The following is a 25,114-nucleotide window of genomic DNA, read 5'->3' as shown; positions in this document are numbered from 1 at the left end:
CAATATTGATAGGCTTTCATAAATTAAATACTGAACTGAAACCAATCAGCATATCTGGACGCGTCACGGAGCTTCAATACTAAGGATATTTCTCCCTGAGGCACTGCAGCGCGGCGGTGGCAACTACAGTCTTGCCCGCTAGCAGGACTCCGAAGATAACCAGCTGTCGTGCTCTGGCATGTGACGGGGTTCTGGTATGCTGAACAGAATGCTGTGTGATGGAAGTTATTTACAGAAGTAGTTTTTAATACCAAAAGTAGTATGCTCAGTATACAGTAAGAGTCCAAACACTTCTAAGCATTTCCCCCTTAAAGGCCGACACTGAAGTTAAAGGGAGCACGTGTTAGCAGTTAAATGCTTTCTTCACAGGCCAAATCGGTAGTAGAGTTGTGGCTACAATACAGACTTTGATTGTCTAGTTCAGAAACTTAAGACTCAAAAACCCTCTTCAAAGTAATAGTTAAAAAAACCCCGAAACCCAAGACATTTAAAAAGCAGCAGTCAGGGGGCCCATCTTGTTCAGAGTGCACCAGAGCAAAGAGGCTTTCTGGTCTGCAGTAGTGTTTTCGGCTGAGGGAAGACGGCAGGAGATCCCCCATTCTTCTTCCAGGGCGGTGGCTTTGATGCTGTTCCCAGCACTGTATTGCTCTGCTGCACAAAGCACGAAGAGCCCTTGCAGGACCAGCTCAGTTCAGGTGAGTAAGGTCCATCCTTACCAGGGCATACCTGTCCGTGACCTTTTCCTCTGCTTTTTACAAAGGCAATAGATGGGAAACACAAATAAACCTGCCAAAAGAAGAAAGTAAGAAGAAAACCGTAATTAAATGCAATCTTTTGTGCATTTAATTAAAAAATACTTTACAACAAATTCCCGCCAACCCTACTCCCTTCTCTGAAAAATATAAGATACAAACTTAAAACTTTTAAAAGCACTGTGGCAATCCTTAGATCTAAGTCCAAGGCTGATTTGACTAAACTAGTTTTCAAGCAGTTTCACATGTAATAGAGGCAGCACGTTATAGCTTTATTTTTTTTTTTAATATTATTTATTTTTCGAAACATCCTCATCTATTGTGAAGTAATACTTATCCTTGCTTGGGCAGTGGACTATTTATTCTTAAAAGTCTTTTGAGAGAAAGGAAGCTGTAAAAGGCAAAATAAATCAATCAGGTTTATTCAAGTGAAAAACAGTTTGTCATAAGAGGTACTCTTTCAAACCCAAATGAGAAGCATCTCCCACTTTCCCTTGCCACCAGCTGACTGAAACGGCGGAAGATTTCCTTTTCAGATACCACTACAGTAACAACATATAACAAGAGATGACTACAGTCACCAGGGTCCTTGCTTTCCTCAGTAGCCTTGTAAATGGTGTAAAACAGTTTTCAGCTATGATATTAAGATTACTCTAACAGTTGTGTTGGCAATAAATATTGATGTAATTACCTCAAACCCAAAACTTTCCTATAAATAATCACTGTTTTTGGAACTGCTAATACTGTTCTTCGTGATCATATCTTATCTAGCCATACCTAGGATGGGATTTCAGTGGCATACTGGGTATTATTGCTATTATTCCTGTTATATTACTGCAAAACCCTCTGAATGTAAGCTAAAGAGTGTTTTTTTCCCAGCACAGATTATACCAGATTGCTAAGCAAAATAAGCTTTACTGGCATTAAGTCGTCTTTACTACCTATGTTTTTGGCATAAAAATGCCACTAAAAAGAATAAATATTTACACATATATATGTCTAAAAAACTATCTTCAGTGAATCCAAGTCAGAATATTGATACAGGACAAATACATGTATTCTTAGCCTAAATATTGAAATTAATAGCAATATTCCTTATTTGGCCAGATGTAGTCTAGAACAGCTGTAATGATATTTTGGTTATATGCTGATTGGTTAGGTACAATCCTCTTATATTTTGGCTTTATTATATCAAAATAAAGGTGCCACATCCCAACATGACTCAGGGCTAGGCATACAATGCAAATTTTCAATGCAGTAAGTTTGCTGAAGAATTTTGAAGCAGCATGATCCCCAACTGATGTATTGCTGCCAACATAAATAGTGGACATGCACTTACATGAGCAAAATTATACATTTATCATGACAGCTTACTTCATTTCTGCGGGAGAATTCAGTTAAGCCAGGGAAAGAGCAGATTTGCTAGAATAACTACATCCACGTTAACACAACCACATTAACAGAGCTTTGATACTTTATCAAGCAAGTTCACAGTACCATCTTTTGTGATAGAATCCAATTTGGCAGCCTACGCACTGAATCAGATTTTGAGATTCACTCATCCCAATTTGCTACTTCGTTGTTGTTGCTGTTGCATCTTCAAGCTGGAGGGCTCTTGGGAATATGCTTAGTGCCCCAAAAATCTTGTCATGCACGTGGCCAGGATCTTAGAATTGTGATCGCAGAATCACTGGGGTGATGAAAGGGAGGGTCCAAGTCAGCCAGCCCCCAGGACTATGTTTAAATTACTCTGGCCTTTTTGGTTCAGAAAACAAAATAATTGGGAAAATATAAAGCTATGTCCTGGTTTCAGCCAGGACAGAGAGCTGGTTTTCTTCACAGAAGCTGGTGTGAGGCTGTGTTTTGGATTTGGAATGAGAAACTGTTGATAACGTGCTGATGTTTTGGGTTGTTGCTGAGCAGTCAAGGACAGTCCAGCTTCTTGCGCCGGCCTGCAGCGAGCAGGCTGGGGGTGCCCGGGGAGCTGGGAGGGGACAGCTGGCCCAGGCTGGCCAAAGGGATATTACATATCATACCATGTCATGCCCAGTACATAAACTGGAGTTGGCCGGGGGGGCGGGAATCGCTGCTTGGGGATGGGCTATTGATCACCAGGTGGTGAGCAATCGCTGTATTGGGCATCACTTGTTCTTGTACATTGATTTATCGGTATCATTATTGTTGTTATCATTGCTGTTTCCTTCTCTCTTGCTGTCCTATTAAACTGTTTTTATCTCAACCCACGAGTTTTTTCCTAATTCTGTCCCCCATGCCAGTGGGGGAGGGGGAAGCGAGCGAGCGGCTGCGTGGTGCTTAGCTGCCGGCTGGGGCTAAACCATGACAAGCTAACAGGCATAAAATACAAGTAAGAAAAAAAAAAAGCTTCTAAAGACAAATTTTTTTGAAAAAAGTCATCTAGTTGAAGCTGACCCTGCTCACTGCAGGGGGGTTGGAGTAGATGACCTCTCAATGTCCCTTCCAACCCAAAGATTCTATGATTTATAGTAAAACAGTATCTATGAAATTTGTACTTTGTGTCCTTCTCTGAGATGAAAATGAGATGTCATACAGTAAGTCACTGCAAAAATCAGATTTAGACTTATTCACATATGTAACTCTTACCTATTACAACAGCTATTGCTCCCAGTGCCAGTCCCAGAACCAGTATTAGGGGTGTAATGAGTAGTTTTCCAGCTGAAATGCAAAATTCATTAACAATTCAAAGTAGGCATTTTATTTTTCACTCTCCAATCATCCATAAATATTTTGATACCAGACTCCCAAAAGCTGGTTCATTTTTTTAATACTTTACCAGGATTCTGTAAATTCATCCTACAGATCCAACTAGGAGCTATCACCACTCAGCCAGCTCCCTGCACACATTTCTCTCTGCTCTCTTCACCCACCACAACTCTCTATGCACAGCTCATTTTGTACATTAACAGTTAGCTTGCATTTACTTGTTTCCATTCTGAAATCCTTCGAGCATCGACAGGAACGTGATAGCTATAAAGCTACTATCATTTGGCTTCTCCGGAATCCTACCGCACAGCAACCACCCTGGAAAGACGCCAACCAAACCAGCATCTTTGAGAGTTTAGGTTAGCTCAAGGTGATCAGACTGCCACCTCTAAATATGCCTCTGCTCGCTTTAAAAGGCAATGGTGAAGTCCTCATGTACAGTTGCAATTTAGGTCTAAATCAAACCACAGTCAAGTCTATTTTGGATCAACATTTAAAAGGGCACATTGCTGCTCTTACATAAGGCAGCGAGGTTGTACAGCACACCAGCTAGCACATAAGACTAAGAACAAACAAAGCATGCTCATGTTCTTTACTTCTGATGAGTTCATGATACGTAGAAATGGGTGGAGGGAAGGTGCAGCTCCTTCTGAAACACTGAAGTTGAAACTGAGCTTTGAATCCAAGTTATCTTTCTTGTGTTGCCTGCTTTCAACTGAATGGCAGAATCTCCCTGGCTGTGCTGCTGAGCAGTTGGATCAAAGATGTCACTCATCTCAGCTGTTTGAAAATGCAGTAGGGCAGGCGTTTTTACTGATACACCAGCAGCCTGATCAGGGATTTGAAATTAGGCAATTCTCTAAGTTAAGCACGTGTTTGAAAGACCACCTCTAGAAAGGGAGTAAAAGTGAGTTCGTTACCACTCTCCTCCCTGCCCTTCCTTCTCTCAAGTCACTTGTATAAGATTTCAGTAAATGGATTACTTCATTCAATAATGATGTAAAACTCTCCATAACCTGAGACACTAATTTGGGCAGTCTGAAGGAAAAATGAGATATTTTGGAAATATTTACAGCAGTTAAATGAATTGGTCCTTTGCATGCTCTGTTTTGATAGCTTTGAAATCTCATAGGAGTGTTACGGGTGGGAAACATTAATTCCTAGAAGAAAAAAAATTGGCAAATATTATTGGTATTACTCTAGTTACTAGGTATCCTAATGGTAGACCTTCTTGGGACTCCACTGCGCTGCATTCTATACCCACAGAAGCTGTCAAATAAATTACTCGAGTGTAGACAGGAGAAGGAATGTAGAGTGATGGAAGACCACAAGAAAACTCAAAAAATGAACGATTAAAAACATTTAAAAACATTACCAGAGCCTTTAACAATTGCAAAGTAAAGTGTTTAACAGATTAAGGTATGAACTCTCTTCACTTTATTAATAACCATGTAATTAGAATGTTAGAAAATTATGACTATTGGTACCAAAATTATTAAAAATTTAAACCGCTGAACTGTTGACTAAGCACACAGAAACAGAGTCTGCAGAAAGGGCTAAGTTAGCTTTCGACTGGAGTAGTTTCTCTGCAGACACAAAGAACAGTTCCTAAACTAATTCAATTTAAGAACTTGTTCACTTGTATTTCACAAACTAACTCAGAGCTGAGATAAAGCATGAGTGAGTGTCTTTTTCCTTCTGCCTGTGAACATGAAGTTACGAGTATTGTGTAGGTCCAAGATCTCATAGAATAAAAGGACCTTTCATCATCATGGGGCAACATCTTCTTTTGGTTATCAATGCATTCTTTCTAAAGGTTAAACTTTAAAACAGTTTAAATTTTAAAACCAAAACAAAATACCTTTTCTCCTTACGTATCTACCACATTTCAAGCCTTTATCTTTCTTTACCTTTGTAAACTAAAATTAAGGAACAAGTTAACATGAGGTCAACAAGACTTGCAGAAGTTACCATCAGTAAGAGTACAAGCAGCAACAACCACTGTAAAGCAGCAGATATGTACCTTTTACTCCAATCATTTTTATCAGCATTGTATGAAACAATTATAAAATGCTCCATTTTACACATCTGAATTGAACATTACTTTATAAGCAAATTCTGCTCCCAGTTTATTTTCTTTTCCTTGTGGTTTTTATTACCTTTAAAAAAACATTGGTTTATGAAGAAAAGTGTGTTTGAATTTATGCTGCCATAAATGCTTTTCCCTTATTTTTATTAAAGAACAGTTTGTGACTGTAAGCACAAACATTTGCTTCTCAGCAGAAACCATGAGAGCATGCCAGCCTGCCATGAAGTGTTCTTTCCTTTCCACACACCCCACCCACCCAGATTTGGTAGAAACAAGCCAGAGAACCTTGACTATGAAATCACATTTGCTCTCCATAGCAAGAGACTAAAATAAAAAGTCACAGAAGAAAATTTATCTAGCAACACCTTAGACTGACTCTACCACTGACAGCCAACATAATGTCCTCTTAATTTCCACTACTTAACTAAGTAGCAGAGGCATTTTACTACAGGAAAACCAACCTTTATTTTTTGCTACATGCTACTTAAATATAGAGACTATGCTTCTAATGGCCTATTTCTCTCCCACCATCTCCTCTTTCTAATGTCTTCTGCTGATTCTCAGACCATACAGTAACACGTGCTGATAATGCTCCATTCTTGCCTGATAAAGCCTTTGTGTATTTACATTTACAGTTCTAGCTACCAGGACGCCCCTGAGCCGAGGTGTGATCCCTAACTGGAATTAAACATTTCTCCATTTTCAACTTCATCTTAAATAATGATGAAAGGAAGCTTCATTTCAAAACAAAGCAACAAAAAAAATACTATCAAAGATCATGACAAAGAGGAATCTGATGGAGGGTCTATAAAAGAAAGATATGAGAGGATAAACAAGCTATTATTGTTTTATCATAAATTTGAGTAAACAAGTAACCAATGAAATTATCAGCAATCTATTAAAAAAAAACCCACACAAACACACAACAGAAGGGTGGAAGTACTTTCTCTACACAATATAGTGAAACCCTATAGCCTCTACTAAAGATAATGTGGAAGCCGAAAGTATAAATAATTTAAGAACTCTGTAATTTGGTGAAGGATACATCTACTGATAGTTATTAAGAAAAGGTTCAGATACAAACCTTAACTATGGAAGTGTGTAAAACCATGACTACTTGGCAATTAATTTGGGATTTTTTTTTTTTATACACACACCCCCCCAATTTTACATTTGCCCAATTTGTACCGATCAGTTCTGCTGAAGGCTTACAAGAATAGCAGATTTTGTCAAATTTCCACCATTCAAGATGCCAGAATCCGTAAAGTGAACTGACACTGCATCACAGTTTGGGATTATACCAACTCAAAAGAAAAATGTGAGGTGATACAACCTTACAACAACATAATGCCTTCTTAAAAAAGTGCATGTGCATCCAACACGTGCGCCTGTGTGGAAAAAAGTTAAAATAAATAAATACATAAATAAATCACGATTGGCTCACATATGTCAATCATAGCCAAAATATAATCCAATGGAGGAAGAATAGTGAGCTGAATTCCTGAATCCTAATCTGATGTAAATTGTTTAAACGTTCATTTTTTTATTTTCTAGCCTGGATTCTGTTAGGCCTCTGGAGTGTTTTGGTAGTTATTCATACATTGTACCAGGCTCAATACTAAAATACAGACCTCTGGAGATGACTGAGGGATTTAGTCATGGGTACCAATGCAGAATTCTTTGAATCATTGTCACCTTGGGTGTTAAGCTATTGTAAAAATGAGGGCAATTACTACATGTGCTGGCAGGTTCAGCTAGCTCTGTCTCTATTCAAATGATGACCACTCCTGTGGAAAATAACACCGTATGACAGTACTAGTCCTGGAAAGAAATTTTTAACAGAAAACCCTAAGCTGAGGCTTTAAGCTTTGCTAATCTTTCTCAGTTTACTAATTAAAGCAAACCACAAATACACTTGCAAACATGAAATGAAAGTAAAATATCTTATACCTTCTCTATGCATGTTTTTATGAATATGAATACATCCATCTTCACTACCAAACTTTAACTGATATATGCACTTCCACATTTCTTCATTGCCTCCAAGTCACTGCAAATAAAATAATTTTCTTTCTTACTAGTAAAAGCTGTTTCTTTTTAAAAAGAAAAGGTTGTATATTATTGTTTCCTAAAGAAAATAAACAGGGAAAATAGAAAATAATTTTAATAGTAATTATGCACACGCAGTACATGCATCTGCATTTTGGACTTTGTATGTGGCATTAAAACATGCCAACAGCTCTTCTGAAACCTTACTTCGAACCAGTCCTTGAAATTTAAGCTTAAATTTATTCATGAACAGTTTATACCCGTGTGCTCTAGTGACAGCATTGTCTTTAATCTAGACTAGATCTTCTCACATGTTGGAATTTATCTCTACAAAATGTATTGGAGTAGGCACAACCAATAATTTTTAATTTTTATCCACTTTCCTATTTATTTCCATATGTTTAATTCACCTCTCAAAGTTTCTTCTAAAGCCTTGCAAGTTCCAGAGGTCAAACTAATGGGCTGGGATGACTTACTGTCATTTGTTAAACAAGCATTCCAGGTTTGTGAGTCTCCCACAACTTTGCAGATCAGCAAGATCGGCATTCTTATCACCAGGCCTCTGAGTGTGTGTGCCAACTCCTGCGTTACTCTAAAATGGAGATCACCTAGTTTTCTTACGGGAGCTTGTTTGGTTCGGGAGTACTGTTTTCACCGCAGGTCTGCTGACTGCAATTTCTACACATTCAGTCTCTTACCTTTACCTCTACATTCAACATCACCAACTGATAGGCTCAAAGCATCTCCTCATCCTAGGTGAATTCCAAGTCACCTCCTATTTCTATGCCTTAATTCAAAGTACCAAAGGTCCTATTTTCCTTAATAAGGCCCCTGTTTTTTGACGCCCAATACAACCATTCCCTATAATGTTATAGATAGCTTTACATGCTGTAAACTCACTACGACGACTGAAGTTAATCCATATGCAAGATATGTCGTAAGGTAACAATTATTTTGTTATCTATTTTTCTTGTGCTTCCATAGGTTGAGACAGGTATACACCTGCCTGAAAAGCAAGTTAGGAATGTTCTGTTGTGTTTTTTTTTTTTTTTTTAAATAAAAAGAAAAGTCAAGCTTTTGGCATTAGATTCCTGTGAGATAAATTAATGCATATAGTTGTATTTTTTTTTAAGCTGGATTTTACCTGAACCAAAGCTAGCAGTTAAAAGACAATTGTCCTCCTATTTAAACAGGCTAACCTGAGTAGTTTGGTTTTTCAAAACCAGGTCACGCTCAAATCCAAACAACGCTTTGTTCAAACAAATCCTTGACACAGAAATTCATTGAAAAAAGGCTCCTGCTATGGTCCATTTCTCCTATATGGTTTTAGGATAATGATCATAACCAGCAACACGCATATTGACAATATTTTTGCAGTTTGCGTATATATTATTAAAAAGGGTTAGAAAACAACCTATCAGAGGAGGACACAATACGTACTCACACACAGTCCAGGGAACGCAAATGCTATATATTTAAATATATTTAATAAACCACCTCTTACGTAACTAAAACAGCAGGCTGCCCATCCTATACTTTAAACCAATAGTTTTTATTTAAGTCTTATTGCACCCCCCCCAATCACCTCGTTGTGGAGCTCTCCACAAGGAACATTTACCCACTCACCACAGACAGAGCCTCGCACTAATCTCCTTAAATGTGGTCTCTCGGGGAGGTAGCGGTATTTGCATCCAAAGATACTGAGGTTTGAGGTGTGATCTCCGAAGAACCGGAGCTGGCGGTATCTCTCCCCACAACGGTAACAGAAGTTAGTGTTACACTGTGAACAGGTCATGTGGTCACACCCTTCTGTTCTTTGGATGTGGATCTGTATAAGCAGCAGCAGGAAAGAAAAAAAAAAAGATTATTTTTCCCCTCCTCCCTAAGCACAGGGAAGTAGGCACCAGCCCGTGCAGTCCACGCATCGGATGGAAAGACATCGCAAGCAAGCTCCTGCTTAACTCGGGCACTGATTAATACTGCAGTCAACCTAAGGCAATAATGGTTTTCTAAGGCATGTTTCAGAGCATCAGCTACAGTTGTTTCCAGATTTCCATACAGAATTTCCTGTATAATCCTCCTTCGTTTGAACACTCTTTGTACCAGATGAGAATCTGAGTGATCCTTGCCCTTACTGATAACTTGTTTTTATTACTTAAGTAGACACATTAGCACCAACCTTTATTAAAAATAAAAGCAGCACAGTAACTATAGTTGTGAATCGTGCTTGACCCCTCCATGAATGGGCTTCCCTTTTACACCACCTGTGGCCCCACTCCTTCTCCCATTACCATCACAAATTGATTTGGCATTTTACAATAAACACCAGAGTATGGGATTTTTTTTTTTTTTGTGGTAAAAAAAAAAGAAAGACTCCACAAACAATACAGAAGATTTACGCCAAGCTTTCACAATGCCCACAGTACAGCATGAAGCTGGGCTGCCTAAATTCTACATCCATCTTTCTGCTGATTGCCTGCATCAAGAGCTCCACTCCCGTACCTCCATGTACTCTTTTGCAAGACTTACCTACTTTGCACAGGTCTCAGTTTAGTTAATAGTTCTGAGAGTCTTAGAAGAAACGGTAGTCCTGGGGCTGAGTATTTCACTAAATCAATTATGATTACACAGCTACTTCTAAATTTTGCCAACTAAAAGTATAGCTAACGGGGTGGTAAACACACACTCTTCCATGCTCCACAGTGGAATGGCAGATGTAACTATCTAATAAAAATTGAGCTTGGAAGTGACCCTCGGAGGTCATCTATTTTAACCCCTAGCTCCAAGCTGGGCTAACTTCAAAGTCGGTTCAGGTTGCTCCAGGTCTCATCCCACCAGATTTTAAAAGTTTCCAAGTATGGGTATGTCACAGTCTCTTTGAGCGACCTGTCCCATGCTTCGCCACCCCCTCGGGAATATTTTTTCCCTTACATCCAGTTAGAATTTTATTTGCTGAAACTTGTGACAGATGAATGAATGCCTCTTGAAATTCTCATCCATATGTACGTGTATTTATTTTGCAGGGAAGTACAGGTAAAGACAAGGCATCATTACTCAGTGGCCCTGCAAGCACCAGAGATGGCTGAAAGCTCAGGTACAGCTGAAGCCTCTCACCTCAAGAGAGGCTTCTGACTCCTGAGGTATCTGACACTCCTGAGAAGGGTCAAGTGTGTTTGTTCTCTGGTGCTGATCAAGATTAATCTGTGATCTGAGAAATCTCGCTCACCCAAACAGCTGCAGAAACTGGCACTTTATACATGGAACAAAGTGATGTTTTCCACCAGCAATATTCTGGTAAAAGATTCCAGGGCAGATGTAGTTAGCAGTAATTCCAGGTACACCTGCCAACATCCTTGTGCCAACAGTACTGATCTCAGAATTTGTATTTCTAAACTTTCAAATGCTTCTTTCACACCTAAGAGGGGAAAGACATTCACAAGAGAGAGGACTGGGCTATAAAAACATTACTTTCTACTGGGCAAGTATACCGGTGGACTTGCATTCATCTCATAGAAGGGATACAAATAGACTGACCAATTACCCCTTCTACCATGAGGAAGTCTGCTGTATGACAGGTGCCCTGTTTTCCAGAAGCACCTGAAAAAATACCATTGCTGATGAGCTTTATCACAGAATCATTAAGGTTGGGAAAGACCTTTAAGATCATCAAGTCTAACCACCAACCCAACACCACCATGCCCACTAAACCATATCCTGAAGTGCCATGTCTACATGTTTTTTTGAACACTTCCAGTGATGGTGACTCCACCACCTTCCTGGGCAGCCTGTTCCAATGTGTGACCACTTGACTTCATGGTGACTTGTAAGTCACTTGACTTCAAAACTTTGCTTGCAATCAGTGCTTAAACGTGAAAGTGGAAAGAAAAGTCTACCCAATATTGTACCAACTTAAGCATAACTTCTGAAGTTATACACTATTTTCTTCTAAAAGAGATACTGTCAATTTGACTTTTGCTTTTACTTTTCAGGTTTTATATGTTTATCCTACTTATGGAGCCATAGTTCATTTAGCTTAGTTCCTGGGACATTAACTTGAACTGTAATTAAAGAATTTTAATAGTGACTTAATGTATATTAACAAATTAACTTTAAAATTTAATTCCAATTAGTTTTTCAGGGAACTGAAATTCAGACAGTAACTATACAGAATTTTGTCATTTCTGAGGTACCTTTCCTTATCTGCTGATTCAGTGACGTACCTCCATCTTAAAAATTTAAATAAGGGAATGAGATCTTATGACACTAATGAGAATTAACTGGTTGCTTTCTTTTCTTTTTGAATCAAGACTGCTGAATTTTCCTTCCTCTTTTTTCTCAATTTACCAACCCAATCTATTAAGTTACAATCAAACAAAAAAAAAAAAAAAAAAAAGCCTATAAAAACCCTAGATGCAAACCAAAACCAATTCACATTTCAAAAACAAATTAATTTTCTTTGATAGTAAGAACTTTAAGGAGCTACTGGCAATAGCTTTAGACATTCTATCATCAACATCTTTTCAGAAATACCCACCTCTTGGACACTGCCTGCCATTCTTCTACCCACACTTTCTTAGAAGCATCCCAGCTCCAGTTAGCCAGGCACCATTCCTAAATCACTTCTGTTTCTTATCTAAATCCTCTAGACATATTGTCCTCTTAAAACATAAAAAAGTTCATACAGGATTTATTTTCTTACAGACACACGTTGCAATTATATGTACTTTATCTTTGCTTCTTCAAAAAGTATTACAAAGTTTTTAGTGCATACTTATCTGCACATATATAACTGCCTTCAAAAGCTGCAAATTTGGAACAACTGGTCGTACTTGCCTATATTTTTTGTTGCAAAAAAAGCTTCCCTGTTTTAGTGAGGAGATACTTAATTTAAAAATTAAATAAATAAATAAAAAATAACCACCTTAGAGGTGGGGCTTGGACTCCCTATCATATGTATGCAGACTGACAACACCAGATGAGCTTCGTATGATTCGGTCAGGCTGCCTTCAAGCCTAAGACATGATATCTCACCCGATCAACTCCAGCTCTGGTTCACACGGACGTGCCTCCCTCCCCTCAGGACAATCCACTGACAGACAAATTACAAATCTATAGGTTGGGAAAGCGATGGCCAATGGGTCAGATATCACACAAGTGTTCCTGCTCCGTCGGCAGTACCGCGGCACGCAGCAGGCAGCCGGGGGAAGGCACGGGGCCGGGAGCGCGGCTTGCTATAGTTAGCTGCAGCCATGCAGGGTTCAGTGCCTTGCCAAGGTGACAGCACGATGACTGCAAGCCGCTTTCTGCCTCCAAGCAGTGTTACTGGCTTCATCCTGCACCCAGAGCCTGCTCAAACCCAAAGACGTACCCTCACTTTACAGGGAAAGGTTTAGTCATTCGGAACCCAAGAATGGCTCCCAGAACAAGAGGGGTGAAAATTACACACCGACCACAAAGCACGCAGAGCTCAGAGTCTTGAGCAAATAACTGAAGGAGCACAGTGGCTATTTCAGACCCTCACTTTAACCCCTCTGCATGTTACATGTCCTTTCACACAAATCTTCCAGGGAAATTGCTTCCAAGAGATCTGAGGATGAGAGCGGCCATTTCTCCTCCACTCCTTCTAAAGAAAACCTGGTGCACAGCTTTATCCCTTCCCTTCATATACAAGCAAGAACCCTCCTCCCTTCAGAGGATGAGAAATAATTCACAGAGCACCTTCAAAAACTATGCCCTGAGTTATTTGATAACGATTCTATTAATCAGAAGACTGAATCCACAGATAAGAACTACATACTCCTTGATTTGCATTGACATCCGTGTTTACTTAAATTTCTACTGCTGTTCAAAGCTTTCAAAGCTAGAGCTGCTATCTGGTGTTTCCTCACACAATCTTGTTTTTGAAATCTGTGGTAAGATAACACCAACATGAAGTACTTCCTCGGTTTGCTGTACTGTAAAAACACTTCTGGAAAAAAAGGATTCTCCTGCAAACACACTGTCACAAGAAATTGTAAACAATAATACCCTAAAACAGTAGTGGGAAAGACAAATATAGTTACAGATTTTATGAAAAGGCATCCAATAATATGTAGCAAATTTGCACTCATTATCCAGCTCCCTCTGGAACAAGACCAGCACTTTTTTGACTTTTTTCTTGTTGAGAAAAATAGGCTATGCTGAGTTTCTCAAAATAGTGTATAATAAATTTGGAAAAGGCTCTATTAAAAACAAAAGAGATATAAAAATTAAGATAGGTTTTTAAAAGTAGCATTTTGTAATAATTCCATACTGATATATAGTCACAAAATGAATCTACAATTATGTATTTTGGCAGTGTGTAAGATTTTCATTTGAGAGATATCAAGTAAATATAAGCTATTTCTATTAGGTGCACTAAAGCTGTGTAGACCTATAGGAAAAAGGAATCAAGTTTAAGCTTATTTAACAGTGCCCACTAGTATTCACTTCACAAACTGTTATGTTCTTTCAAAGCACTTATGAAAACCACTGAAAAACTTGTGAATACTTGTCTAAGGATCTGCCTGTGTACACACACACCCCCCTGCCATAGGAGTGCTCCCGTTTTCTCACCTGCACGCCCAGACAAGACAGTTGTGCATTTGGCTTCTCTGGGGTACAGCTACTTAAAAAAGAGTCTGTGTGTATATATAATTATGTCTAGAAGATATCTGTAAAGTATGGTCACAGTTTACATCGCAATCAGCATCCCACTTTGGAAGCTACCAGTAGTTTTACAAGTTATGTCAGTAAAGAAATTCTACCTCTACTGAAGTTTTTACCTTTAATTTCCGTTAGCTTCAGTTTTAGCATAAAGATTAAATACTAACATCTTGGCACTTACAATTTATTCTTGGCTTTTCCTCAATCTGTTTGTCAATTTTGGCTGCTGCAAATTTTTAACCAAAATATGAAAGAGGTCTTTAAGTAGACTATATGCACATATCAAAATAAAGTATGTTGTCACCTGAAACATTGCCTACGTGGATCAAGAACAAGCATAAATCAAGTAGTATGTCACCAAGGCTGTTTTCTCTGTCACTCTTTTCTCTATTTTAGTTGGAAATATGATGGTCATCTGATTCAATGTTATTTTATACAGCGGTTTTGCGAGGATGGCTGGAGGGAAAGGCAGTGAAAGTATTAGCTCAAATCCTCCTGATCCCAAATTGTTAACTGTTGGTATGTTCATCCCCATGTGCTCAGACATTTATTAACGCTGTGATGAAGATGAAGAATGCTGCATAAGATACCTTTTTTGTAACCACACATTGGGGGATGGGGGGGGTGAGGAACAGTACCACTAAGTAATCTTTTGATTACTTGCTGGCTATGGATTTGATTTAAAAACAAATAAATAAACAATATGTTGATAAAAACATTTTGGAGGTTGTAGGCAAGAACTTTTTTCACCTCTGCAGAAAAGTATCAGGAGTGGGGGTGGCAACACAGTTTATGAAAAGGCTGAATTCCCTCTTCGATATTCACATTACCAGAAAGGACTTGTTAACACAGGTTCTTTTTCTGTGCTACTTTCATATCTTTCCATACTGCCTCCCACCATGGCAGAGGTTTTATTTTGTTTTGATTATGAAAAGAAACCTGAAGTATTTTTGGAATTAATAGCCAAATTTATGCAACTTCAGGCTTCAAAATTAGTGACTGAACCTGCATAAGTTTCAAGTGCTCAGCCTTTTCTTTTGAAGACAGTGAAAACAGTTGTACATTTGGCATTTTAAATTTAAAACTTACTAAGGATAAACACATTAGTGTTAGCAGTTTTAGTTCTTTTCTCCTTCCAGCTAGCAGTCCTCTTTCCCCTGCTTTTCCACACTCATACTTTTTTGCTTGGTGTATTTTGTTCTTCTTTTTTTGGGGACAACTTCTTTCAGTATTTGCATCATTTGCATTGTCATAAAATACAAGACTGGACACAAGTCAAAGAATTAAAAGCAAAACAGAAACTTCTTCCCACTCCAAAAAGAACAAATTTTCCCAAAGGATTTTACTGTAAAGCTTTCCAGAAAGTGAACATTTTTATAACTGGCTCAAACCTATCAACTCTTACCAAACGGCAAGCTGTTAAAACTCTGTTCAAGTGTCCTGTGTGCGCGGGAGGAAGGGTAAGCAACCGACTGCTGATTTCAGAGTTTTCTGAATTTTGCTTAGTGTTTTGAAATCTTTCAATTCCAAGCTATGGCATCACAGGCGTTTTTTTCCCCAAGAACAAAATAAGATACTTAATAAACTGATAAACATTCTTTTATTTGCACAGGCTTTATTAAGGCCCATAGTGTGACAAAAGTATACTTTGGACTTTTAGGAGTAAATCTTCCCATTCCATATTTCCTACCAAATGTTCCAGTTTCCTTACTTTGTCCTCTCCATGAAGTAGATGTAGAGCAATAGATAGGTTCAAGTCAGGTACTCCCTTTCAGAAAAAAGGACAGACTCCCACCACCATGGTGCTCTCAAGGTTTTGACTTACTACTCTGTCAGCAGCTGGGAGATAAGTGCTGTGAAAGAAATAGTGAACAGACATAACAACCACCTTCGTTAAGGGCAGCCAGTGCAGGGGTGTGTGGGGCTGTTGCATCTCATTTGAGTAGTAGGAAGTATTTCCTATCCTGGAAGAGATTAATGATGTTTTTAGGCATGGGACTGCATTTCAGTCTATTGAAAATTAAACTGACTTATGAGAAAGGCATGTGAAGAACTGACATTTAATCCTAAAAAAACTCTGGTTTTGCTAAATCTTAAAGTCTACCTTAGTTAACTTGTGGCTGGAGCACTTTCTGCCTTACTCAGAAACGCAATTCACCTAAGCTCTTTGGAAAACCTGACAAAGGGCACCATATTTCTCTAAAGCTTTACATTTCTTTAGAGGTTTGTTTTTTTTGTTGGTTTTTTTTTTTTAAGGAAAAATTTGTACTGTAACACATTCATTAAAAGCATACATTCAAGCCTCCTCTTAGGATTTCCCTAATGTTTCTTTTATGTGCAGACATTCTGCAGAATCAGTGCGGAAACCAGCAAGTAAAACATCCGACCTGTTTTTCAAATTGGGTCATCGACAACAATCTGCACAAGAAGCGTGAATTCCATTTCCAACACCGAGCAGAAGCTACAAATATTTACTTTAAATATATACTTAAAAGTTTGAAGCCACTACTTGCAAGCCAAGGCAGAGCAGCTCACCTTGCATTTTGGACACTTCTGGGCATTCCTCTGCCCATGTTCAATTTCGTTGGCCCAGTGACGCAACAGCTTGTCTCCCTTCTTGTATTCTTTGCAGTTAACACCTTCATGCCAGGGAGAATGGCACTTGAAACACCAGACAAATTGGCAAGATGGACACTGGATCTGTATAAATGAGAAAACACCACATGTTTGCAAGCTGGGCACTGACCCAACTGGAAAGCCTGTTTTAAAACCACTGCTTTTAATTTAAGAGAGTAGCTGCCCAGTAAAGGTCTAACATCTTTTGAAATGTCTGTTTTAAAAACACAAGAAGTTGTGGAAGCTAACGTGTTCTTTTTCTTTTTTAAAAGAGAAAATACAGCACTAATTGCTAAAGCCAGGAAAGGCCCCAATCAAATGAAGCACAGTAGCTTGGTGTAAGCATAGGAACTGCTGCCTGAATTCACTGTGTGGCTCAAATGCCAAAAGGCAAAAATCCAGAAAGCTTATTCAACTGCCTCCAACACATGCGTGAGATCATCTAAAAATGAGCATCCAGTTTTCAGTGCAGGGGATCTCAGTCTTCTAGTTACAAACTTCACTGCCTAGGCTATCACCAGGGAGTACCTGGTCTTCTGAAGAGGCTCTAGAGAGCCCAGAATGAGTTACGAAGCCTCTATTAGAAATGGTTCTGGGAAAAGTGGCCAAAGAGCAAGGGTCTCAACCAAAGGCCACAACTACTACCTGGAAGTCAGGCACCTCCTTTTGCTCTTGACTGCATAAGGGCGAGCTGAGGCTGTGCCAAACAGCCCGCTTGCTACAGACCACGCCTAACGGCAAAAACCACGAGCCAAGCTCCATAAACTGAGAAAGGATCTATTCTTCCCACTTCCTGGGTTTTAAATCATTGCACCAAACGGGTGCCATCGTCATCATGTCTTCCTCCAGAGCCTGCCTATTTTTTTGACAAAAGCTATGTCAGCTGCTGGCATTTGCAGAAGTAATAAATAGAGGCACACTGCAGGTGCTTACCTGATGAAAGACAGGCCTCCTACCTGGATTGTGATTAAAGAAAGCAAGAACCAGAAGCCACATTAGACACAGGCACATCTAGGCTGCTGCAACATCTTCGCTACCGCTGTGTTTGGCAGCAAAACCTCTCAGCCTGAAAGATGGGAAGGCACATCTCTCACGTGACTGCCGAGCCCCGTCCGCCAGCTCCAGTTGCAGCCCATGCCTGGCACTGCCCTGGCTTTGTACCAGCTGATGGACTGGACTGAGAAATTCAACCAGCCAAAAAAAGTCTTTCTGGTTGTATCCATGTCCAGACCTGGTTCACCACCGAACTACGGACGCGTCTGTGCTGGCCGTGCATGCTATGGGGGTGCTGTTCAGGAAACTACATACTAGGGTGTAGTCACATGTGAAGCCCCAAAACATATTCCCAAAGTCCTCACTCCCACCACTTGCCATGCCCTCTGCTCAGACACACCGAGACTGGTGGTATGATGCCTCAGCTCCAGTTAGAGTCCAAAGTAGGTCCTCTGATGTTCCTTAAGTATTTTGCTGGGGGGCAGCCAGAAATTATTTATATGTGCAATTCCTACATCCATTACAACCAGCATGCTAATACAAAGCTGATCTGATCTCTGATGCACGACTGAGAGTTGAAGCTGTCTGCTACCCTTAATACTATATCCTGAAGTTCTATACACAGAGATAGCATTTAGGTTTTTTGTCTTTAATGGCTCATTAAAAAAACTTAATTGACACAATGGCTCGAGCCAGGCATTTTTATGACCCTAGCTAACCCATTTTTCAGTGGTTGTCTTTAACTTTTCCTGCAGAAACCAAATGTTTTTTTACACTGCAGCAGTGTCTAACAGTTACAGTTTCATTTGTATAAAGTGATGTACTTCTGTCTGTGCAGCACTGTTCAACAAAGTATTTTAACTTTAATGGTGGACTATATGATGTGCGGCTCAATGCACCACTTCAGCTTACCTCTTTACGCCAATCCACATCTATAGATCAGCAAGTACAAGAATTAATGATCAAGGAGTTCATCATCAAGAGAATTAGTAATTTTCTCACTACCCATAAGACATCCAGGACTCCAAGATACTTTGCCTGGGCACAAGGCTAAAGTGCAAAGAAGGGAAGCAGCACCAATAAGTTGACAGATTTTCTTATTACAAACACGTTAACATTTTAGTCAGCTACCATCTGCTAGTCATTATCCTTGTAAAAAAAAAAAATCATACATGCATTTAAGTGTTAGAATACTTACTTTTCCTTCATATCAAGCAGATTCAAAGAGATCATAATATTAAAATGTATTAAATTCTGATATCCTGTACCCTGTGCAAGTATGGCTTACTGCTTTCTATAGCTACAAAGTGACATTTTTGCTCAGGCACAGAGTAAGATACTTCACACACAGGAAAACTGCACTTACCACATGTTTCCTGTCAACAAAATGAGTTACAGAAGACATAGGTAGGCAGCACAAAACCAAGAAAGAAAAACAAATGAAACTTGTTTGTATTAGGGAAACTACACATTAAAGCTGCAACATTGTTACTTTTTGCATGAAAAAACAGTGATGTCTGAGACCAAGATAAAGTATAAAACAAAAGCAATACAAAAATATAACCAGTGCCCTTTCTCTGATTTGTTGCTCTACTGGCCCAGGTGACAAACCAAAGGAAATACACTATCCAGCATCTCTGCTTTCCAGATGAATTTTCCTAATAAAAACAGCTTAATAGGAAATAGAAAAATTCCCACTCTGAAGAACCTAAAGAATATCGTATTTATTGCTACTAACCAAACTAGCACAGAGAACTGATCTATGTTTCCACAATCCTTTAGAAACTGATATGCACAGAACAGCTTACATTACTAGTGACTAACCTGCCCAATATCTCTGTATCTTTCCTCCCCCCTTTTTTTCCCGCTCAAATGTTTGAATTTACGTTTTTCAATAATGCATGTCACAGTGACCTACTGCTGGAAAGACAGATTATAGGAGGCATTGCATTGTATTACTCAGTATTTGGTACTCCCCAGCCAAAGATGACGCTTGTAGCCACAATTAAGTGTTCTGCAACCTGAAACCTTTTATCTTTTATCAGTTGCAGTATTCAGACATTTGAGATGGAACATGAATGTTAAAAAATACAAACCCAAAACAAGAGATATAGGAAGCTGCAAGTTAAAGCTTCTTTCTTAAACAAAATGACAACATAATTTAAAACATGAGTTTTGTGGGTTTGATTTTGGGTTGATTTTTTTTGGTGAAAATCTGACACATTCATTGCAGGCTCTATCTTTCTATTACGGCATGAATATAATTGGAAGAAACATAGCAGCCACTAGGATATGTATTCAATCTTAGATACTCACACTGACATCGGATGTTTCCAAATACACTACTTCGAAAGTTCTGAAATATAGGATGAGGCTATAACCACATGAACTCAGAATAACGTTTGTTACCACAAATGGCCCTGACTAACTGAAGTAAACTAGCTGGAACTGTCTACTTCATTACCAGGTTTGGAGTTCCTAGCTTCCTGTTCCACCTGCCAGCCCAACAGAACTTGCCACAAAAGTAAATACTTTTTACATTTTGAATGAGCCACTTGACTTCTCTGTTGTTCAATACTGTCTGAACATACATTAAGCAGGCAAAGAAAAGCATGTTCTTCGAAGTACATATGAACCTTATTTTTCTTGGAACTAGTGGCCACAAAACAAAACTCTAAACCTATTCAAACCTGGATGCTGTGTGACACCAGTGTGTTTAAGAAATAGGAACACAACAGGGCAATTACAGCACTTTCAAATTATTATTCCATTTTTTTCTTTCCGAAAAGCAAAGAAAAAAGTCAAGATGATTTGCTTTATGCTTCAGTGTTAGTGCATGAAGCCATCATAGCAAGGATGCAGAAATGCTATCTACATGTAATTTAAAGCAGCAAAATATATTATAGTCCAGCAAAGCAGACAAACCGTATCTGAAAAAACCCAAAACATTAATCTAGTGTTTTTTCAAATACGTTTTTCCTCACCCAAACATTTTTCAATTTATTTTATGAATTCCATTTCACTCGATCAGAATTGGGAAGATGTATATACACAACCTTCTATGCCATCTGGAGGTCAGTCTCCCCTGAAACAGAAAAGATTACACAACTTCTCATACTAACCCTTTTTGTTCTCAGCTTTCTGAAACATTGACCTTTGAGGCTAACTTCTTCCATTTTCTTACCTAGCCTTCTTACTGCAAACTATTCTAACTATCATTTTCCTCACCTCCCAGGAACAGACCTTCCAAAATTGGCAGATAACAGCAACACAAAACACTGCCCAATGTGAGATGACGATAGCCAAACTGACTACACATTAAAAATACTCTGAGAGCCTGAAGCTGCACAAAGCTTCATGGGATTTGCTGCTGCTTAGTGGAATGCTAGCTATATAATAGGGTGGCTGAATTAACTGTGCAACTGATTACATGAATTACAATCTAGCTACAGCACCCAGTCACTTTATTCCAAAATAAATACGAGCTCCTGCCAAAACAGCTGCCTCCTCCTCACCAACCCATCTCCTCTCTTGTACCAGCTGCAAGTAAGCAACGACAAAACAAACAAATCTTGTATCCCATTGGAGCTTTGATCCAGCTCCCAGTGTGACACCAAAACATCAACACGAGCAAAAGCAAGCTGGCAGGAATGAAGCTGAGAGCAAAGAGGGAGAGCATGGCAAAATCGTTCACAGCAGTTCAAGCTCAAGGCAGACTGGATGTGTAGCCATGAAGATATCTGCTACTCAACATTAAAATCTGATCAGTCAGTCCCCACCTTTTTGGATATGAACTACACAGATCCACTCTATCACAACAGCTTTGCAGGTCCAGATTCCTGTTAATTCTAGAGCAACGGGTTTCAGAAACTCTTGAGTAGCTCAAATAAAAGACAGTTTATGTAACAAGTGCGCTGAAAAAACATTTACATTTCCAAAGCCAAGCACTCAAGCCCTTCTTTTATATAATGTGTATCTCTTGACAGAAGTGAACAAGAAAACTTAAATTATGAACCTCACGAGTTGATAAGGCAGAAACAGACTCCAAGAATCAAGAATTGCTTCTTCATGGCAGGAGGCAAGTCAAAGAACTCACATTAAAACAACAGGTGACATCCAGGCCTTAGGGGGACTCCTCCCACAAAAAAACCCCAACCCCCTCACAGAACAACCCAACATGCTGACTCTTGTGAAAATTGCATCTGTTCCATACATAAGAACTGAACTACCAATTTTTCAAGTTTTGCCCATGTCCTTTGCACTCTGGCATACCAGCTTTGACCAAAGGTTTATTAGGACCTTGTCTACAACCAAGTCTCACACTCCCAATTTAGTCCATAAGAGAGGGGGCAGGAGTATTTCCTTACTTAAAGCTGTATCCATTTGTGATACAAATATTTGATACAGGAAACTAGTCACATTGCTGTACTGTGCTGTCCTAAGTGGCACTAATGGGAGAAGAAAGGTTTGGATAGCAAGTTTCCCTTTTCTTCTCCTCCTCTCTAAACATATATGCACTAGCTAACTTTCTAGGCTTGATCTCAAAAATGAAAAACAGCAGCAGCAAACTGAACTGCTGGGCTTAGGTCAGTTTAGCTGAGATAAAGCAGCTATAGTAAGGAAAATTAATCTAATAACATTGCTACCTCTTTAAAAGTCTAAATAAACTTAACATCTAAATTTAAACAGTGTATCAAATTTTAGGAATGCCATTGCAAAAAGTATCTGCTCATTGCAAAGGCATCTGTTCAAATGTACTCTTGGATTTTACTGGGTTTCCCTGTTGCAGTGTATAGGAGAGCAAAGGTACTGGCACTGAGCCCTTGCGTGCAGTAATCCTACTAGTAGGCTCGTGTGTGGACTTTCCCCACACATGACTCAGTTCTTCTGAAGGCAGCACTTCCAGTGCTGGTGCAGAGTTCCTCTGGTGCAACTGCTGTTTATATTGCTTGCATGTGAATATGCAAGTCTCCCAGTCTCCAGTCAGATGTCTCCTATGATACATGCAGAAGAACACTAGTCTGTACCTCCAAAAAGCCTATAATTCAAGGCACAGACAAGTTACCATACAATCACATGAGAATCTAAGAAAACTGAGATAATAATGGTCCACAGCTACGTGTGTATGGAATTACTCAACACATACACAGTCTTCTGTATAGTATGCCTTTTAAATCTTATCCCTGCAGCAAAACTCTTTCTTGTGCTAAGCTTAAAATAAGTCATTAAAATTGTACCTATGCCAGGAAACAACACAGGTTCAGGGAGTAGTCTGAAGCCCTGGACTATGATTGTCCATGTTGTTTCCTTGCACCTTCCTAATTATATTTCTGACCAGCATCAACTAGACGTTCTTCCAGGCAACACCGGGCCACAGCTCAAAGGACATGTTTTGCCAGAGTCTATTCCCAGGAGGAGACTTGAGCTCTGCAGATCAGAGCTACACATAATGCATCACCACAGGAGCAGGAAACTGCTTCTGGCTTGCACTATTTCATGCATCACACAGCCTCCCATACCTTCCGATTAGGATTTGTAGGGAAGTGGTGGGAACGTTTTAACTATAACATTTTAACTTGTAAAAGAGCACTGCTGGGCAGAACAACCCATTTTGTGCATTGAGGAACCACCTCAGAGTTGGCATCCCATGATAAAACAGCTGCACCACCTGTGACCCACGTTGGTGGGACAATAAGAGCCTCAGATGCCTTGAGAGGCTGCTTGCAGAAGCATTACCACACCTGATCTACCCTAGACCGCACATTCCGTCTATACCTGAGGGAATGCCAACCAGATGGGTGATGGAGAATGCCTGTGGGCAGAAGGAATTTTACCTGCAGTTTTGAATTTCTCCACCTCCACGTAAAATGCCAAAAATCTGAAAATGTTGAGATCAACATACATTGTGGCATGTAATTCATGCACTGCACAGATATACATAAGTAGCTCATAACTCAGAGTTAGTTTTACCAAGGTTTCAGCTCTACTGGATACACAACCTTCTACCTATTAATCTCCTTACTGGGCTGAATCTAATGCTGTGTAATTAGGGCTATCTAAACAATCATCTAAACTCCTACAGAGGAGAACTGGTTTGTCCAGGAAGGGCCAGCTCAATCATGAAATTAACCACAACAAATCTAATAACCAGATGGAAAAGTAATAGAGAGCATGATGCTGCAGACAGAACCTTCATCTTCTGGAACTGAGACGGGCCTTCAGCAGCTCAAAGCTTCTTCTAACTGTAACCTCTTGCTTTTTATCTTTGATTGAAATCACAATATAAGCACATCTTCTACTAAAAGAAATGCTGTAAAAGTGGGGTTTTTTTCTATTTCTCAAGTGTTCTGTATTGTGAGTGATGAGACTACAGTAATGTCTAACTTCTGGTAAGGGACTGAAGAAATCAAAACCAGAAAGCAGGACAGACAAGAACTCTATTTCTAAGCCAACAGCCCAACACCATAAATGCCCAGAATTCATTTGCTCAGAGCTTCCAGGAAAATTTATCTTTGCTGGAGTTGTGTGTCTAAAATTCTCAGTTATAGTAAAAACTTCCCTTCCCCAGTCTCTTCTAATAGTGACCATATTGTTTGTATGTCTGAGAGAAAACACTCTTCTAACTGTGTGTCAGGACAAAATTGTACCACCTGCCAAATAAACAAGAACTGAAGTTCAACACTTGAACTGTTAGAAATCAACCAAGTAGTTAATCAATGATGTACTACAGATTCATATTCCTAATCACAGCTTGCACACAGCCCCAGTGATGCAAGAAAGCTCATTTCATGCCCACCAAATGCTGGTCCTACTGTTGCGGCACTATCTAACCCATGGTCCTGGCATGCATGCTCACTTTGTATTTGTTCTCCAATTTGGCAGGGGTAGGAATGTGGCCTCTCCTCCGGAAGGTTGTAAAGTGCTTGCACTGAGGGCATGGCTTGGTGCTGGAGTCAATGCGGCTGAGTTCCAGGAAATATTTATACTTGATGATGTCATCATGGGGCAGGTTATAGAGGACTGTTGTTTCATCCAGGTGTTCGCTGCACTCTGTGATCGGGCATTTTATATCCACTTGTCCCAGCTGCACCTGCGTATGAAAAAACCCAGAAGAGCTGTATGACCTTTTGCTTGGAAAAGGTAAGCAAGCATTTATGAATTGTGAGGAAATTTAATTTCAAGTACTGTA

The 25,114-nt window shown here is 39.4% G+C and overlaps 1 protein-coding gene across 1 annotated transcript; it reads right to left on the bottom strand.

The window, feature by feature from the left end:
* Nucleotides 1–225: 225 nt before the first annotated feature.
* Nucleotides 226–25,015, bottom strand: RNF217 (ring finger protein 217; the record flags this gene model as incomplete). The annotated part of the gene is made up of 5 exons (XM_010287424.1): nucleotides 226–786; nucleotides 3,375–3,446; nucleotides 9,259–9,460; nucleotides 16,852–17,016; nucleotides 24,782–25,015. Coding segments are annotated over 5 exons (747 nt in total), but the record flags the coding sequence as incomplete, so codon positions are not given.
* Between the last annotated feature and the right edge of the window lie 99 nt (nucleotides 25,016–25,114).

Source organism: Phaethon lepturus, unplaced genomic scaffold, assembly GCF_000687285.1.
Source record: "Phaethon lepturus isolate BGI_N335 unplaced genomic scaffold, ASM68728v1 scaffold26775, whole genome shotgun sequence".
Classification (NCBI taxonomy): Eukaryota; Metazoa; Chordata; class Aves; order Phaethontiformes; family Phaethontidae; genus Phaethon; species Phaethon lepturus.
This window is presented reverse-complemented; position numbering and strand designations above follow the sequence as displayed.